Consider the following 18,834-nt stretch of genomic DNA (forward strand, 5'->3'; position numbering starts at 1 on the left):
CGGCTTTAACATTCTTAGTACCAGGGATATAGGTAACAGAAAAATGAAACCGAGAAAAAAAAAATGCCCACCTAGCTTGACGGGCATTCAAGCGCTTGGCAGCATCCAGATAGATCAAATTCTTATGATCTGTGAAAACCTGACTAGGAAATCTAGCTCCCTCCAAAAAATGACGCCAATGTTCAAACGCGAGTTTAATAGCCAGCAACTCCCGATTTCCAACATCATAATTCAATTCGGTTTCCGAAATTTTTTTCGAAAAGAAGTTATAAGGATGTATTCCATCCCTGTTCTCCTGAGACAAAACTGCTCCGACCCCCACCGATGAAGCATCGACCTCGACCAAAAAAGGCTTGGTCTCATCAGGCTGCATAAGGATAGGAGCTGAACTGAACCTCTCTTTGAGATACTTAAACGCTTCAATGGTCTCAGTAGTCCATTGGACCATATTCGCACCTTTCCTGGTGAGATCGGTTAGAGGCTTAACAATTACAGAAACATTCTTAATAAATGTCCTGTAATAATTGCAAAACCCAAAAATCTCTGTATAGATTTTAAACCAATAGGCCTAGGCCATTCCTGCACAGCCTGAACCTTCACCGGGTCCATCTCAAAGCCCTTGCTGGAGACAATGTAGCCCAAAAAACTAATTTCTAATTTTCTGCACAGCAAACTCACATTTCTCCAGCTTAGCGAAGAGTGAATTATCACTCAATAATTGCAAAACTTCACATACACTCTGCCAATGGGACTCCAGATCTGGCGAATAAATCAAAATGTCATCCAAATACACAACCACATTCTTACCAATCAAAGGTCTCAAGATGTCATTAATAAGGTTCTGAAAAAATGTAGGTGCATTGGTAAGACCGAAAAGCATCACCAGATTCTTAAAATGACCTACCGGAGTGTTAAAAACAGTTTTCCATTCATCACCCTCCTTCACTCGTACCAAATTGTATGCCCCCCGGAGATCAATCTTAGAGAACCACTTGGTCCCCACTAACTGGTTAAACAAGTCAGGAATTAACGGCAATGGATAGGAATTGCATACGGTAATCTTATTAATTTCACGAAAATCCAGACACGGACGCAAACCCCCTGTAGCGTCGGCGTCCCTGCCCTCTGCTAGGCAGGGACGCTGTTCCCCTCACCTCTCCTCTCCGGGTCCGGCGTCTTCCTCCCGCTCTGCTGGCAGCGCGCGCTCCTTCTCGGCCACGGTGCTTAGGGCGCGCGCGCGCTCCCTTCCTCTTAAAGGGGCCGCGCGCGCCGTCCTAAGGAGTCCCCGGCCAATGGCCGGAGGACTTCACCATATATAAGGCACCTCCTCCAAAATGGAGGTGCCCGAGCAATGTTGTTGCACTGTTCACTACTCTGCTTCAGCCCTCAGGTTCCGTTGCCTGTTACCTGCCAGTTACCTGCCAGTTACCTGCTAGTTTCCTGCCAGCTTGCTGCCTGATTCCTGCCTGTCATCCGCTTACCTGCTTGCTAGCCTGAGGTCCGACGGTCTGCCTTCCGACTCCTGTCAGTCTGTCTATGGACCAGCTTGCCCGCTCACCTGGGAGCGCTCACCTGCTACCTGTCTGTTAGCCTACCTGGAGGCTCCGCCGTCACATGCTGTGACCACCTGCTTATCCAGAGACTCTCGCCTGCTCACCTGGGAGCACTCATCTGCATCCGCCTGTTAGCCTACCTGGAGGCTCCGCCGTCACATGCTGTGACCACCTGCTTATCCAGAGTCTCTCGCCTGCTCACCTGGGAGCACTCATCTGCATCCGCCTGTTAGCCTACCTGGAGGCTCCGCCGTCACATGCTGTGACCACCTGCTTATCTGGAGACTCTCGCCTGCTCACCTGGGAGCACTCATCTGTCATCCGCCTGCTAGCCTACCTGGAGGCTCAGCCGTCACAGGTCGTACCTACCCTATACCCAGAGACTGTCCCGGTCACTTGCTGTGACCTCCTGCCCGTTCACCCAGAGACTGCCCCGGTCACTTGCTGTGACCTCCTGCCCGTTCACCCAGAGACTGCCCCGGTCACTTGCTGTGACCTCCTGCCCGTTTACCCAGAGACTGTCCCGGTCACCTGCTGTGACTACCTGCCCGTCTTCCCTGGTCACCACCCGCTTCCTTACAAGGACCGCCCCCTTGTATAGTAGCTCAGAGGTTCCGCCTCCCAGACCCGTTACAGTTTGCTCGGGCCATGGAACCCGGTGGTACCCAAGCTCCCTCGCTCTCGGACCTATGTCATGAACTGTCCCGTCAGAGGTCCCAACAGGAGTCCATCCTGGGTCACCTGCGGAATGTCAACTCACGCCTGGACACTCTGACTGCTCCACCAGCAACCACCGCTAGTGTCATGACTCGCAACCCGGCAGCGCCGCTGCCCACCAATACCATGGTATCCTGCTCCGGACCCCGGCTTTCTGCACCTCCTCGCTTCGGAGGCGACTCCGCTCAGGCTCGGGGCTTCATAAACCAGTGCACCCTGCACTTTGAACTCCTGTCCCACCAGTTTACTTCCGACCGGGCCAAAGTAGCCTTCATCATGTCCCATCTCACGGGGGAGGCACTGGCTTGACTGAATCCTCTATGGGAGAGAGGAGACCCCCTGGTGTCCGACTTGCCTGCCTTTCTCACGGCTTTCCGGAAAGTCTTCGACGAACCCGAACGGAAGACCTCATCCGCATCGTCTCTGCTACGCCTCCGTCAGGGAAGTCTCACCGTGGGCCAATATGCCATACGGTTCTGTACCCTTGCCTCGGAGCTGGCCTGGGATAACGACGCTCTAGTATCTGTCTTCTGGGAGGGCCTGTCCGGCCGTATTAAAGATGAACTCGCCGGTCGGGACATTCCTACCACTCTCGATGATTTAATAACTCTTGCCACCCGGATTGACCTACGGTTCCAGGAGCGTGCCAAAGAGGTCACCCGTGAGAGGAGGTTTCCACGTCTAGCTCCTTCCTTCCAGAAACCCGTCACTCCCTCCGTTTCTCCCCAGTTACACCCTCCTGAGCCTATGCAGGTCGACCAGACCAAGATGGTCAAAACCCGTCAGGACTTACGCCGTGCCGAGGGGAGCTGCTTCTACTGTGGCAGTAAGGAGCACCGGATCCGTACCTGCCCGGAGAGGTTGGGAAACGCCTGTGTCTAGGTTCGCTCAGAGAGGTCGACCTAGACAAGAATAAATCCTCTCCATCTCTGCTGCTGTCAGTCTCAATCGTCTGCGGGGAGAACCGTTATTTCGAACTAGCCCAACTTGACTCTGGAGCAGCCGGGAATCTTATTTCACAGTCCCTGGTAGAGAAATACCGCATCCCCACCAAACCTCTGGCTGTACCCTTGTCTGTTGCTGCCATGGATGGGGGCCTATTACCACGTCCCATCCAACTCATCACCGAATCCATTACTCTGCAGGTGGGAATGCTGCATTCTGAGAGTATCTCCTTTCATGTTCTGCCTGGACTCTCTCACGCCCTCTTGCTAGGCCTACCTTGGCTCCAGAGACATGCACCCGTGCTTGACTGGCAGACCGGAGAAGTCCTTCGCTGGGGACAGGACTGTCATAAGACTTCTCTGGTTCCCGTCCGTCCCGTCCGTCCTTCTCCTACCCCAGCTAATCTACCTGGACTTCCGATTCCTTATTGGTCATATGCTGATGTCTTTAATAAAAAGGAGGCAGAGACACTACCCCCTCATAGACCATACGACTGCCCTATCGACCTGTTACCCGGTACTACTCCTCCCCGTGGGCGTATTTACCCATTGTCCGCTGCTGAGACCCGGTCTATGTCCGAGTATATTGAGGAGAATCTGGCCCGGGGATTTATCCGTAAATCTACCTCCCCGGCGGGAGCAGGCTTCTTCTTTGTTAAAAAGAAGGACGGCTCTCTCCGTCCCTGCATAGACTACAGAGGCCTAAACCAGATCACGGTGAAGAATAAGTACCCCCTTCCGCTCATTCCAGAATTATTTGATCGTCTGAGGGGGGCTAGAATCTTCACCAAACTGGACCTTCGTGGGGCGTACAACCTGGTCCGTATCCGTTAGGGGGATGAATGGAAGACGGCATTCAACACCCGGGACGGCCACTACGAATATCTGGTAATGCCCTTCGGTCTCTGTAACGCTCCCGCCGTCTTTCAAGAGTTGGTCAATGGCATCTTCCGGGACCTTCTCTACTCCTGCGTGGTGGTGTACCTGGACGACATCTTGGTCTTCTCTCCGGATCTCCAGACTCACCGGAGGGATGTTCGTCAGGTCCTGCTCAGGCTTAGGCAGAACCACCTCTTCGCTAAATATGAGAAGTGCCTCTTTGAGCAGACCTCGCTTCCGTTTTTGGGCTACATAATTTCTCAGACCGGCCTACGAATGGATCCTGAGAAACTGTCTGCCATCGAGAAGTGGCCTCGACCGGAGGGGTTGAAGGCCATTCAGCGGTTCCTGGGCTTCGCCAACTACTACCGCCTCTTCCTACCGCACTTCTCTTCCCGGACTGCCCCAATTTCCGCGCTCACCCGTAAGGGCACTATTCCCGGAGAGTGGCCGCCCGAAGCAGAGGAGGCCTTTCTTTCCTTAAAACAGGCCTTCTCTTCCGCCCCGGTGCTGCATCGCCCTAATGGCAACAAGCAGTTCTTCCTGGAGGTTGACGCCTCCTCCTCTGGAGCCGGAGCGGTACTTACCCAAAAATCGTCTTCCGGGAGAATGGTAACTTGTGGCTTCTTCTCCAAACTCTTCTCCTCTTCTGAGCGCAACTATTCCATAGGAGATCGAGAGTTATTGGCCATCAAGCTGGCATTGGAGGAGTGGCGTTACCTGCTCGAAGGGGCTCTTCACCCGGTAATAATTTACACTGACCACAAGAACTTGGCTTACCTCCAGCATGCACAGAGACTTAACCCGCGCCAAGCCCGGTGGTCCTTGTTTTTTGCTCGCTTTGATTTTGTTCTTCATTTTCGCCCGGCTGACAAAAACATCAAGGCGGACGCCTTGTCCCGATCCTTTCTGGTGTCTGATCTCGAGGAAGAACCGAAACACATCATCGATCCCGCCAGAGTAATGCAGGTGGCTCCCGTGAGTCTAAATCGTCTCCCTCCCGGTAAGACGTTCGTATCAGTACCTGATCGGGAGAAGATCCTACACTGGGGTCACTCGTCTAAACTAGCTGGCCACGCCGGTCAGAAAAAGACCCTCCAGCTTATTACCCGGCACTACTGGTGGCCTACCCTGCACAAGGACGTAATAGACTTTGTTTCTGCCTGTGTGTCCTGCGCCCGCAACAAGGTTCCGAGACATCTGCCAGCCGGTCGCCTCCTTCCGCTTCCAGTACCTGCTGCCCCCTGGCAGCATATAGCAATGGACTTTATAACTGATCTCCCCGTCTCTGCCGGTTGTACGGTCATTTGGGTGGTCGCTGACCGCTTTTCCAAGATGGCTCATTTCGTTCCCCTGCCAGGCCTCCCGTCTGCACCCGAGCTGGCTAAAGACTTTATCCGCCACATTTTCCGTCTTCATGGACTGCCCCTCCACATCGTGTCGGATCGTGGGGTACAGTTCACCTCACGCTTCTGGAGAGCCACTTGTAAACTGCTAGACGTCACCCTGGACTTCTCCTCCGCTTACCACCCTCAGTCTAATGGTCAAGTGGAGCGGATCAATCAGAACCTGACCAGTTACCTCCGGCATTTTGTTAATGCCCACCATTCTGACTGGGTGGATCTCCTGCCATGGGCCGAGTTCTCTTACAATAACCACGAGAGCGAGTCTTCCTCCAAATCCCCATTTTTTGTAGTCTTCGGTCAGCATCCTCAGATCCCTTTTCCTGTCTCCACCTCTGTGGACAACCCGGCTACGGAATCTCTCATTAGCAAATTTTCCTCCATTTGGGAGAGTACCCGATCCGCACTCCTTCAGTCGTCCGAGCGGATGAAAAGACACGCTGACAAAAAACGCCTGGATCCTCCACAATTTCGTCCTGGAGATAAAGTCTGGCTCTCATCTAAATATGTCCGGCTCAAGATTCCTTCTTACAAGTTAGGGCCTCGGTTCATCGGTCCACTGGAGGTTATCAAACAGATCAACCCGGTGGCCTATAAATTGAAACTCCCGGCCAACTTGCGGATCCCTAACTCCTTCCATGTATCTCTCTTCAAACTCGTGGTCCTTAACTCTTTTTCCAAGTCTACAGGTACGCCTCCTGCTCCGGTTTCTGCTGAAGACGAGTTTGAGGTAGAGAACATTCTTGCCACCAAAAGGGTAAGAGGAAAGACCTTTTTTCTTGTAGATTGGAAGGGGTTTGGTCCTGAAGAGAGAACGTGGGAGCCCCGGGAGAACATCCATGCCCCTCTCATCCTTGCTAAATTTCTGTCTAGCTTAAAAAAGGGGGGGCCTAAAGGGGGGGTACTGTAGCGTCGGCGTCCCTGCCCTCTGCTAGGCAGGGACGCTGTTCCCCTCACCTCTCCGCTCCGGGTCCGGCGTCTTCCTCCCGCTCTGCTGGCAGCGCGCGCTCCTTCCCGGCCACGGTGCTTAGGGCGTGCGCGCGCGCGCTCCCTTCCTCTTAAAGGGGCCGCGCGCGCCGTCCTAAGGAGTCCCCGGCCAATGGCCGGAGGACTTCACCATATATAAGGCACCTCCTCCAAAATGGAGGTGCCCGAGCAATGTTGTTGCACTGTTCACTACTCTGCTTCAGCCCTCAGGTCCCGTTGCCTGTTACCTGCCAGTTACCTGCCAGTTTCCTGCCAGCTTGCTGCCTGATTCCTGCCTGTCATCCGCTTACCTGCTTGCTAGCCTGAGGTCCGACGGTCTGCCTTCCGACTCCTGTCAGTCTGTCTATGGACCAGCTTGCCCGCTCACCTGGGAGCGCTCACCTGCTACCTGTCTGTTAGCCTACCTGGAGGCTCCGCCGTCACATGCTGTGACCACCTGCTTATCCAGAGACTCTCGCCTGCTCACCTGGGAGCACTCATCTGCATCCGCCTGTTAGCCTACCTGGAGGCTCCGCCGTCACATGCTGTGACCACCTGCTTATCCAGAGACTCTCGCCTGCTCACCTGGGAGCACTCATCTGCATCCGCCTGTTAGCCTACCTGGAGGCTCCGCCGTCACATGCTGTGACCACCTGCTTATCCAGAGACTCTCGCCTGCTCACCTGGGAACACTCATCTGTCATCCGCCTGCTAGCCTACCTGGAGGCTCAGCCATCACAGGTCGTACCTACCCTATACCCAGAGACTGTCCCGGTCACTTGCTGTGACCTCCTGCCCGTTCACCCAGAGACTGCCCCGGTCACTTGCTGTGACCTCCTGCCCGTTCACCCAGAGACTGCCCCGGTCACTTGCTGTGACCTCCTGCCCGTTTACCCAGAGACTGTCCCGGTCACTTGCCGTGACCTCCTGCCCGTTTACCCAGAGACTGTCCCGGTCACCTGCTGTGACTACCTGCCCGTTTTCCCTGGTCACCACCCGCTTCCTTATAAGGACCGCCCCCTTGTATAGTAGCTCAGAGGTTCCGCCTCCCAGACCCGTTACACCCCCGTCCTTTTTTTTAACAAAGAAAAATCCAACTGCCACAGGCGACTTAGAAGGTCTAATGTGACCAGCAGCCAGGCTAGTCTGTATGTACTCCTGCAATGCCTTTCTTTCAGGGATAGTTAGATTAAACAAGCGACTCTTGGGAAGAGTAGTGTAGCATCGGCATCTCTACCCCCTGCCAGGCAGAGACGCCGTCCCTCTCACCGCCGCGCTCCCCGCCCGGCGTTCTCCAGCGCTCCTCTTCCTGCTGCTGCCGGCGCGCGCAGCTTCCCGGGCACTGTGCTTAGGGAGCGTCTACCTGGAGGCTCCTGCTCGTCACTTTCCGTGACCACCTGACAGCCTACCTAGAGGCTCCTGTCTGTCACTTGCCGTGACCACCTGTCAGCCTACCTGGAGGCTCCTGCCCGTCACTTGCCGTGACCACCTGACAGCCTACCTAGAGGCTCCCGCCTGTCGCCTGCCGTGTCTGCCAGTCCATCCACCAGGACCACTCGTCAGCCTGCCTGCTGTGCCCATCTGCTATACCGGTCAGTCCCTGCCGCCTGTACCGTGGGAGTCACCTGCTCCCTTACAAGGTCGTCCCCAGAGTAGCACCTGGTCCCTCTGCTCGGATCCTCCCTGGTCACGGAGTCGATTGAGCCGCCGTACGACCTAGGTCGCTCCGAGTTGATACCTAGTTACGCCTCTCTGGGTCCCTCCTTGCACCGCAGCACAGAGGTTCCACCACCCGGATCCGTAACAGTTTGCTCGGGCCATGGAACCCGGTGGCCCCCAAGCCCCTTCGCTCTCTGACCTGTACCAGGAGGTTTCCTGTCAGAGATCCCAACAGGAAACCATCCTGAACTTCCTGCGGAATGTCAACTCCCGCCTGGACACGCTGTCTGTCCCACCTGTGTCCGCCCCGAGTCGTGCGACTCCCGCTCCGGCAGCGCCGCTGCCCACCAATACCACGGCATCCAACCCAGGTCCCCGGCTTTCTGCACCTCCTCGTTTTGGAGGTGACCCCGTCTCATGTTGGGGCTTTCTGAACCAGTGCACGCTGCACTTTGAACTTTTGGTACATCAGTTTCCCTCCGACCGGGCCAAGGTGGCGTTCATCAAGTCTCACCTCACCGGAGAAGCACTGGCATGGCTAAATCCCCTGTGGGAGAGAGGGGATCCCCTGGTGTCCGATCTATCGTCTTTCCTTGCAGCTTTCCAGAGAGTCTTTGATGAACCAGGACGAAAATCCTCTTCTGCCTCCTCTCTGCTACGTCTCCGCCAAGGGAGTCTCACCGTGGGCCAATATGCCATACGGTTCCGTACCCTTGCTTCTTAGCTTGCCTGAGACAAGGAGGCTCTGGTGTCCGTCTTCTGGGAGGGTCTTTCCGGTCAGATTAAGGACGAGTTAGCCGGTCGGGACATTCCTACCACCCTGGATGACCTGGTGTCACTAGCTACCCGGATTGACATCCGTTTCCAAGAACGTATCAAGGAGGTTGCCCGGGAGAGAAGATTTCCTCGTCTTGCTCCTGTTTTTCAGAAACTGGCTTCACAACCAGCAATTCCTCGGGCACGCTTGCCCGAACCTATGCAGATTGACCAGACCAAGATGGTCAAGTCTCGCCTACAATCTCGCCGAAACGAGGGAGGCTGTTTCTACCGTGGCAGTAAGGGGCACTTCATCCGTTCCTGCCCGGTGAAGCCGGGAAACTCCAGTGTCTAGGTCTGCTCGGAGAGGTCGTCCTAGGCAAAAGTAATTCCTCTCCATCCCTAACTTTGTCTGTCTCTATCTCTTGGGGAGAGAAACGCTACTTTAAAATTGCACATCTGGATTCCGGAGCTGCTGGGAACCTCATTTCCCAGTCCCTTGTAGAGAGATATCGGATTCCCACCAAACCCCTGGCTGAACCATTGGCTGTCGCCTCCGTTGATGGAAGACTCCTTCCGTTGACCATCCTGCTCGTCACAGAACCTATAACCCTGCAGGTGGGAATGCTGCACTCTGAGAGGATCTCTTTCCATGTGCTTTCCGGACTCTCTCACTCCCTATTGCTAGGTCTACCCTGGCTTCAGAGACATGAACCCGTGCTGAATTGGCAATCCGGTGAAGTTCTCCGTTGGGGGCAGGATTGCCATAAGACCTGCCTGGTCCCGGTCCGCCCGGTTCGTCCTCCACCCACCCCGGCTAATCTACCCGGTTTACCGGCACCTTACTGGTCCTATGCAGATGTCTTCGACAAAAAGGAAGCAGAGACACTGCCACCACATAGGCCATATGATTGTCCAGTCAACCTAGTACCGGGTGCCACTCCACCCCGTGGGCGTATTTACCCGTTGTCGTCGACCGAAACCCGGGCCATGTCGGAGTACATTAAGGGGAATCTGGCTAGGGGATTCATCCGCAAATCTACCTCCCTGGCTGGAGCCGGATTCTTCTTCGTCAAGAAGAAGGATGGTTCACTACGCCCCTGTATTGACTATAGGAGACTCAACCAAATCATGGTCAAAAACAAATACCCCCTACCGCTCATCTCTGAGTTGTTTGACCGCCTTAAGGGCGCTAAGATCTTTTCCAAGCTGGATCTACGTGGGGCGTATAACCTGGTCCGGATCCGTCAAGGAGACGAGTGGAAGATGGCATTCAATACCCGGGACGGTCACTATGAATACCATGTGATGCCCTTCGGTCTCTGCAATGCTCCCGCCATCTTCCAAGAATTAGTCAATGACATCTTCCGTGACCTTCTATATTCCTGCATGGTGGTGTACCTGGACGACATCTTGGTCTTCTCTCCGGACCTTCCCACACACCGGAGGGATGTTCGTCAGGTCCTGCTTAGGCTCAGGCAGAATCACCTCTATGCCAAATTTGAGAAGTGCCTCTTCGAGCAGACCTCCCTTCCATTCCTGGGCTATATTATCTCCCAGACAGGTCTACGAATGGACCCCGAGAAGCTCTCTGCTGTCTTAAAGTGGCCACGTCCGGAGGGGTTGAAGGCGATTCAGCAATTCCTGGGTTTCGCCAACTACTACCGTCTCTTCATCCCGCACTTCTCTTCCCGGACTGCTCCCATCTCTGCGCTCACCCGTAAGGGAGCCAATCCCAAGGAATGGCCACCCGAAGCTGAGGAGGCCTTCCTTTCCTTAAAGCAAGCCTTCTCCTCTGCCCCAGTGCTGCACCGTCCAGACTGCGACAAACAGTTCTTCCTGGAGGTTGATGCTTCCTCCTCTGGAGCCGGAGCGGTGCTCACCCAAAAATCTTCATCCGGGAGAATGGTAACCTGCGGCTTCTTCTCCAAAATCTTCTCCTCGTCTGAGCGCAACTACTCCATAGGAGACCGAGAACTGCTAACCATCAAATTGGCACTGGAGGAGTGGCGTTACCTGCTTGAAGGGGCTCTATACCCGGTGATCATCTATACTGATCACAAGAACCTATCATATCTTCAGAATGCCCAAAGACTCAATCCGCGTCAGGCCCGGTGGTCTCTGTTCTTCGCTCGCTTCGACTTTATCCTACATTACCGCCCGGCGGGCAAGAATGTTAAATCTGACGCCTTGTCCCGATCCTTCCTGTCCTCCGATCTAGAGGAGGAGCCTATGCACATTATTGACCTCTCCAAAGTGATGATTATGGCCCCCTTGGATCTGACTCGTCTCCCACCCGGTAAGACGTTTGTAGCAGTTTCAGATCGGGAGAAGATTCTTCACTGGGGTCATTCATCTAAACTAGCCAGCCACGCCAGTCAGAAGAAGACCTTCCTGCTCATTACCCGGCATTACTGGTGGCCTACCATGCGCAAGGATGTGGTAGACTTCGTCTCGGCCTGTTCGTCTTGTGCCCGCAACAAAGTTCCCAGACATCTTCCAGCCGGTCACCTCTTGCCCCTTCCCATACCTGCTGCCCCGTGGCAGCACATTGCTATGGACTTTATTACAGATCTCCCTGTTTCTGCCGGTTGTACAGTCATTTGGGTGGTCGCCGACCGCTTTTCTAAAATGGCCCACTTCATCCCCCTGCCTGGTCTCCCGTCTGCATCGGAGCTGGCTAAGGACTTCATCCTTCACATCTTCCGTCTCCATGGCCTACCCCTCCACATTGTGTCGGATCGAGGAGTTCAGTTCACCTCACGCTTCTGGAGAGCTACGTGTAAGCTGCTGGATGTCACCCTGGATTTCTCCTCCGCTTACCATCCACAGTCCAATGGCCAAGTGGAGCATATCAACCAGATCCTTACCAGCTACCTCCGGCACTTTGTTAACGCTCACCATACCGATTGGGTGGAGCTACTACCATGGGCCGAGTTCTCCTACAACAACGTTTCCCATCTCCGCTTCTGTGGACAACCCTGCCGCGGAGTCTCTGGCCAGCGAATTTTCCACCATTTTGGAAAATACTAGGCCCGCACTTCTTCAGTCCTCCGAGCGGATGAAGAGACATGCTGAAAAGAGACATCTGGATCCGCCTCAATTTCGTCCGGGAGACCAGGTTTGGCTCTCCTCCAAACATGTTCGGCTCAAAATACCCTCCTATAAGTTGGGTCCTCGGTTCATCGGTCCATTTGAAGTCCTCAAACAAATCAGCCCAGTGGCTTACAAGTTAAAACTCCCGGCCACCTTGCAGATTCCCAATTCCTTCCACATATCTCTCCTCAAACCAGTTGTGTTTAATTATTTTTCCAACAATCCAGGTACCCCCCCTGCTCCGGTTTCCGCTGAGGATGTTTTTGAGGTAGAGAACATTCTGGCCACCAAGAGGGTAAGAGGAAAAACCTTTTTTCTGGTGGATTGGAAGGGGTTTGGCCCAGAGGAGAGAACTTGGGAACCCAGGGAGAACATTCATGCCCCGCTTCTCCTTGAAAAATTTCTTTCTGGCCTAAAAAAGAGGGGGCGCAAAGGGGGGGTACTGTAGCATTGTCATCTCTGCCCCCTGCCAGGCAGAGACGCCGTCCCTCTCACCGCCGCGCTCCCCACCCGGCGTTCTCCAGCGCTCCTCTTCCTGCTGCTGCCGGCACACGCAGCTTCCCGGCACTGTGCTTAAGGCGCGCGCGCTCCCTCCCTCTTAAAGAGGCCGCGCGCGCCGCCCTAAGGAGTCCCCGGCCAATTGCCAGAGGTCCTCCCATATATAAGGCACCTCCTCCAAAATGGAGGTGCCCGAGCAATAGTTGATGCACAGTGTACTTACCTCTGCTTCAGCCCTCAGGTCCCACTGCTAGCCTGACTACTAGTCCTGCCCGCAAGCCTGACTACCATTCCAGTCCACCAGCCTGACTACTCTCCAGCCCGACAGTCTGTCTTCCGTTCAGTCCGCCAGTCTGTCTATGGGCTTTGCCCGCCTGCTTACCTGGAGGCTCCTGCTGTCACTTGCTGTGACCACCTGTCAGCCTACCTGGAGGTTCCTGCCAGTCACTTGCCGTGACCACCTGACAGCCTACCTAGAGGCTGCTGCCTGTCACTTGCCGTGACCACCTGTCAGCCTACCTGGAGGCTCCTGCCTGTCACTTTCCGTGACCGCCTGTCAGCCTACCTAGAGGCTCCTGCCTGTCACTTGCCGTGACCACCTGTCAGCCTACCTGGAGGTTCCTGCCCGTCACTTGCCGTGACCGCCTGACAGCCTACCTAGAGGCTCCTGCCTGTCACCTGCCGTGTCTGCCAGTCCATCCACCAGGACCACTCGTCAGCCTGCCTGCTGTGCCCATCTGCTATACTGGTCAGTCCCTGCCGTCTGTACCGTGGGAGTCACCTGCTCCCTTACAAGGTCGTCCCCAGAGTAGCACCTGGTCCCTCTACTCGGACCCTCCCTGGTCACGGAGTCGATTGAGCCGCCGTACGACCTAGGTCGCTCCGAGTTGATACCTAGTTATGCCCCTCTGGGTCCCTCCTTGCACCGCAGCACAGAGGTTCCACCACCCGGATCCGTAACAAGTAGCTCCCGGATTAAACTCAATGGCGCAATCATAATCTCTATGAGGAGGTAAAACTTGCGACTGCTCCTCCAAAAAAAACCTCCAAAAATCTTGAATAGGTACAGGTAATTCCCCTTTTCCCACAACCGCAATGCGACCATTACAACATTAATCATAGCATTTCGGACTCCAAGACTTAATCATATTAGTAGACCAGTCCAGCAAAGGATTGTGCAGTTTTAACCAAGGCAATCCTAGAACGACCGGAGAGGGTAAATTATCTAATACAACCAAGTCCAAAATATCTTGGTGAAGACCCTTGATAGTGAGGGGAAATGCAGCAACCTTGTGAGTAATACATTTCAAGAGAGTGTTATCAATCGCAATCACAGAGATAGGTGATGACAAAGGTTTGGATTTCAATTTAAGTTTTTCCAAAAACCCTTTATCAATCACATTAAGTGTTGAACCACAATCCACAAATACCTGAAATTCAATCAAATTTTACTGCAAAGTAGTACTCCCTGAAAGAAATACTCCTGCAGAGCATAAACAAGCTATACAGGCGTACCTGACCTTTTATTTTTCTTTACTTAAATGAAGCTCACAATACTTAATCAAATGGTCAGCTTTAGCACAATAAATACACAATCCCTCGGCGAACCTCCGGTCTCTTTCCTGAGAGCGGAGCGACATCGCCCCAACCTCCATCGGTTCTCCGCCGTCTGAGCAGATTTTCTGGGGACAAGGAACTGGCATTACAGGAGTCTTTACCTCATTAAGCCTGAACCTCAGTCTCCTGTCCACACAAACAGCTAATTGGATGGCATCCTGCAAAGTCTCAGGTGCAGGGGATGCAATTAGCAGATCCTTAACCCTTTCACTCAGACTAGCAAGAAATAAACATTTCAGAGCAGGATCATTCCATCTGACTTCAGAAGCCCACCTTCTAAAGTGTGTGCAATAAATCTCAGCATCATCTGACACCTGATTCAAATGCCTGAGTTATGCCTCAGCAGATGCGATTCAATCAGGATAATCATATAATAGCCCCATAGCCGAAAAAAATTCTTCAGCAGACCCTAAACACAGATCATTAGGTTGGAGAGAAAAGGCCCACCCCTGTGGTTCATTGCGCAAAAGTGACATAATAAAACCAATGTTCTGTGATTCATTCCCAGTGGACCTTGGTCTCAAACGAAAATTTAACAAACAAGCATTTTTAAAGGAAAAAAAATCTTGCTGTTTACCATAAAAAACATCAGGCAGTCCTACGTTGGGTTCGACAAAATGCGCTCCAGAACAGCTACTCACGTGTTGCTGAAGCTCGGCCACCTCCAGAGACAATCCCTGCAGGCGTTGAGCCAAATCCTGGGCGGAAACCATACCGATCCCTGAATTTCTTTCCTTTTAGTTTTTTGGGCTGAACTTACTGTTATGATCTGCAACATGAACTAAGGAAAGATAGGGGAAGGCTGTCCCTACAGTAAGACTAAGCTGAATCCCTACGATGTAGCGGGCTACCTGTTCCTAGCGAACAGACCCGCCTTAGTCCTCGGCTAGTCTGAACAAAGACCTATAGAATTAAGGGAGGGGTCCCTAAAAGAACTAAGGACTGGGACAAAAAATGGGACACCTCCTAAAATAGAGAAGTAGTTGCCGAACACAAAAAGACAAACTGACAAAAGGTACTAGAGGTCCTAGAAGGACCAAGCGAACTGACAGAGAAAGGCACAGAAGCACCTGGCTAGAGAAACAGTCAAACACTGAAGTCCAGCACAGCCAAAAGGGCGGAGCTGGAATATAAAGGCAGATGGTCACGTGACCGCAAAACACAAGATGGAAAAAACAAACAGGAGGGTTCTAACAACACCTCCTGAACAGAGAAAGTTGTTGCAGAAAACGAAAGATAAACTGACAAAAGGTACTAGAGGTCCCAAAGGTCCAAGCGAACTGAGAGATAGGCACCAAAGCACCTGGCTAGCAAAACAGTCAAACAACACTGAAGTCCAGCACAGCCAAAAAGACGAAGCTGGAATATAAAGGCAGATGGTTACGTGACCGCAAAACACAACATGGAAAAAACAAACAGGAGGGTTCTAACACAACCAACATCTTTTGCAACATTGCGTGATGATTTACCTTCTTTTAAGAGCTTGATAATCCTCTCCTTTGTTTCAATTGACATCTCTCGTGTTAGAGCCATGATTCATGTCAGTCCACTTGGTGTAACAGCTCTCCAAGGTGTGATCACTCCTTTTTAGATGCAGACTTACGCTCAGATCTAATTTGATGCAGGCATTAATTTTGGAAATGGAAATTTACAGGGTGATTCCATAATTTTTTCCTCAGAATTGAGTGATTCCATAATTTTTTCCCTCTGCTTGGTCTGAAAAAAATTACCCTTACTGAGTAGCACATTTTTAATCTTGATTTCTTTTAGTGTTTCTTAAAGCCCTAAAGTTGCCATTTGAAATGACTTTAGTTTTGTGCCATGTCTGTGATCTGCTTTTTTTCAACAACATTAAACAACTGAATGAACATCCTCCGAGCCCGGTGATTCCATAATTTTTGCCAGGGGTTGTACTTAGTTCAAATCCGCAAGGAAAAAATTATTTCAGTGCATTTTTTTCAGATCTGAAGCATGTCAATACATTTAGCATTTTTCACCCGTTCAGATTAATGGTTAAAAAATGCAATTAAAATCGCATCACAAATGCAAGCCAATACGGGTTAAATCGCACATACCCTAAAGCGATGATCAGTCTGATTTTTACCCACATCGGAAAAATGAAGGGCTGTTTTAATAGCAAAGATTTTCCCACATCCTATTAAATCCTATTGTGCAATACTAAATGCTTTCGATTGTCAGAATCGTTCTATACCTCCATGGCCTAATTCTCACCTTGTCTATTGCATGGCTGACTTACGTATCAGAAAAAAGATTGCTGTCACTTGCTTCAATAATTCCTCTGAGTGGAACATATAGAACGTTATGCTCTGCTATCATAACAAGTACAAACTTACATCTTTAAATGTGTTCTCTTGTCATGAAATATATGACTTATTGCTCTTTTTTTTACCTAGGCCTTGGATACCTACTGCAGAATAGAAAGTGGATTTTCAGGCATTAGAGATGTGTACACTACAAGTCCCAACCACGATAATGTTCAACAAAGTTTTTTCATGTCAGAAACATTAAAGTAAGTACAACACGTTAGCTCGGTGTTGATTAACATGTTTTTTTTCACACTATTAATTATTAAAGATTAATATATTGTATAATACATGAAAACTTAAAGGAGGTTTTCCCTTTTAATTTTTTTACTAATTCAAGGCATTTTAAGAGAATGCCTACCTTCCCCAGGTCCAGTGCTGCATATCTCATTTGGCTCATCAGCTCCGCTGATGTAGATTGTTACGACGGCACCGCTGCTGCTTGTACACAATCACTGGAGTAGAGGCAGAGGCACAGCACTGGACCTGGGGAGGGTAAGTAACAGTTTATTTTATTATTTCTAACACGGTCATGATGAATTTGTAAAAAAAAATAGGTTAAAAGGTGAAACCCCTTTAAGGTTTTGTTGTTTCTATGGGATAGGGATATTGTACTTATTTGTACCAGGCTTTATTATTTTCCTCACCTTTTGATTTTCTACATTTTTGTCCCGCTTTTCCCAATGATCAAACATAAAATTTAAAGGAATTATCCCCCTTTAGATTTTTTTTTCCTATAAGCAGTAAAAAAAAACCTGTTTTTTTAGTTAGCCAGCCCAGGACCAATGCTGAGTCTCTGGCTCCCATTGTCTGTTATTGTCTGCAGTGCTAATATCACATCAACAGCGCTGCAGACAACTGAGCTCAGCAGCTCTGCTAAGGTAGATGGCACAAGAGGCTCAGAGCAGCTGAACCCACTGAATGGTTGCTGCGCTGCAGACAACAACAGACCTGAGGAGCAGCGTTGGAGACTTAGGATTGGACCTGGGTAGGGTGCGTAAAGCACAGACTTTTTTATTACTACCAAAGGAGCTTATAAGGAAAACTTTTTTGAAAAGGGACAACCCCTTTAAAATCAGCAGCAATGAAGAGAACTTTAGTTATTTGATATTTAGCTACTAGTTTAACAACTTGCTAATCTTGAATAACTATATACTTCCCAGCAGTAGGCTGTTAACTATAAGGTGTCATTTTTAAAAGGCAGCTGCTTTAACCTCCTAACAGCAGAGACCTGCGACTGCCATAGAGCAGCTTCTGCAGGGAAGATCTCGGAGGAGCAATAATACTCCATGGACATAACCGTCCAAGTTGACTGCGGCATCTGATTGCAGGACGCTGATGAGATGCCACGGCAGCTGGGATCAAACATGCCGGCCATAACTATATTTTCTGTCAACCAAGCCAAATAGCTAGGTCAACAGAAAAAATAAAAAAAAGTTGTCCTGGTGCTGAGCTTGCAATAAAATTTTAACGAGTGAGCTCTGCCTGTCCATTCTGGAACTCTAATTGAAGTGAATTGGTTTCTTTTCGACTGTCGGCAGCTACCAAGTTGGTTGTATGGCACATTGTAAGTAACTTGATAGAAGATGGTAAAAGTTCATGAACTTTATTGCCCAGAGGCATGATTATTCTTAGGTCAATTCATTTGCTGATATGAGAACTTTTTATTTCCTAGTAGTAGTGAGGCTGAATCTATTTATGTCCAGATACTTACATCATCTGACACTCCATCAAATGAAATAAATGTCCAGTACGGTCGTAACCATCCAGCCTTTTTGCTACATGCTTACAGAATGTGACTTGAAGATGACCAAATATACTGCCCAAAGCAACATTCACATGGCAGTATTGTGCTCAGTTTCTACATTAATGTTTCTCAAATCTGGATTTTAAGATACATATCCGCAAAGATTTGCACCTGTGTAGCTTCATCTTAATAATTGGAACATTTTTTAAATGTATTTCGTACACTGTATTTTACATTTTTATTAAAAAGTTCCATCACATTTAATGTGTGAATTCCATCAGCGTTGAATCTTTTCGAAATATTTTCTATATTATAACCTCATTGACAAAGCAGGCACCAATCATGTTCTTGGTAGGCAAAAGTTAATGGTCTATTGATCTAGTCTGACCTCAAAAAGAGCCGTTTTTTGTTGCTTAAAGCGCCGCTAACTTAGTAAAAGGGGGTTGTTAGCCAATTTTTTATTTTTTAAGTCAGAATGGAATAAACACAAAAAACAAAAGAAGTGATTCTCACCTTACTGATGACTAGTGTTGAGCGATACCTTCCGATATCGGGAAATATCGTATCGGATTGGATCGGACCAATACCCAAAAAATATCGGATATCACCGATTCCGATACCGGAAACCAATGCAAGTCAATGGGACACTAATATCGGAATGCCATCCCAGCGTTA

At 50.7% G+C, this 18,834-nt stretch overlaps 1 protein-coding gene across 2 annotated transcripts in view; it reads left to right on the forward strand.

Annotated features, from left to right (window-relative positions):
- Nucleotides 1-18,834, forward strand: part of MAN1C1 (mannosidase alpha class 1C member 1) — a 222,328-nt gene that overhangs the window by 193,628 nt on the left and 9,866 nt on the right. For both annotated transcript variants that reach the window (XM_073665861.1, XM_073665862.1), the window contains one exon: nt 16,503-16,618. In XM_073665861.1, the coding sequence (XP_073521962.1) occupies nt 16,503-16,618 (116 nt within the window). The remainder of the gene's footprint in view (nt 1-16,502; nt 16,619-18,834) is intronic.

The sequence above is a fragment of the Phyllobates terribilis genome, unplaced genomic scaffold (genome assembly GCF_046119375.1).
Source record: "Phyllobates terribilis strain yellow unplaced genomic scaffold, ASM4611937v1 Scaffold_2__4_contigs__length_985480577, whole genome shotgun sequence".
Lineage (NCBI taxonomy): Eukaryota > Metazoa > Chordata > Amphibia > Anura > Dendrobatidae > Phyllobates > Phyllobates terribilis.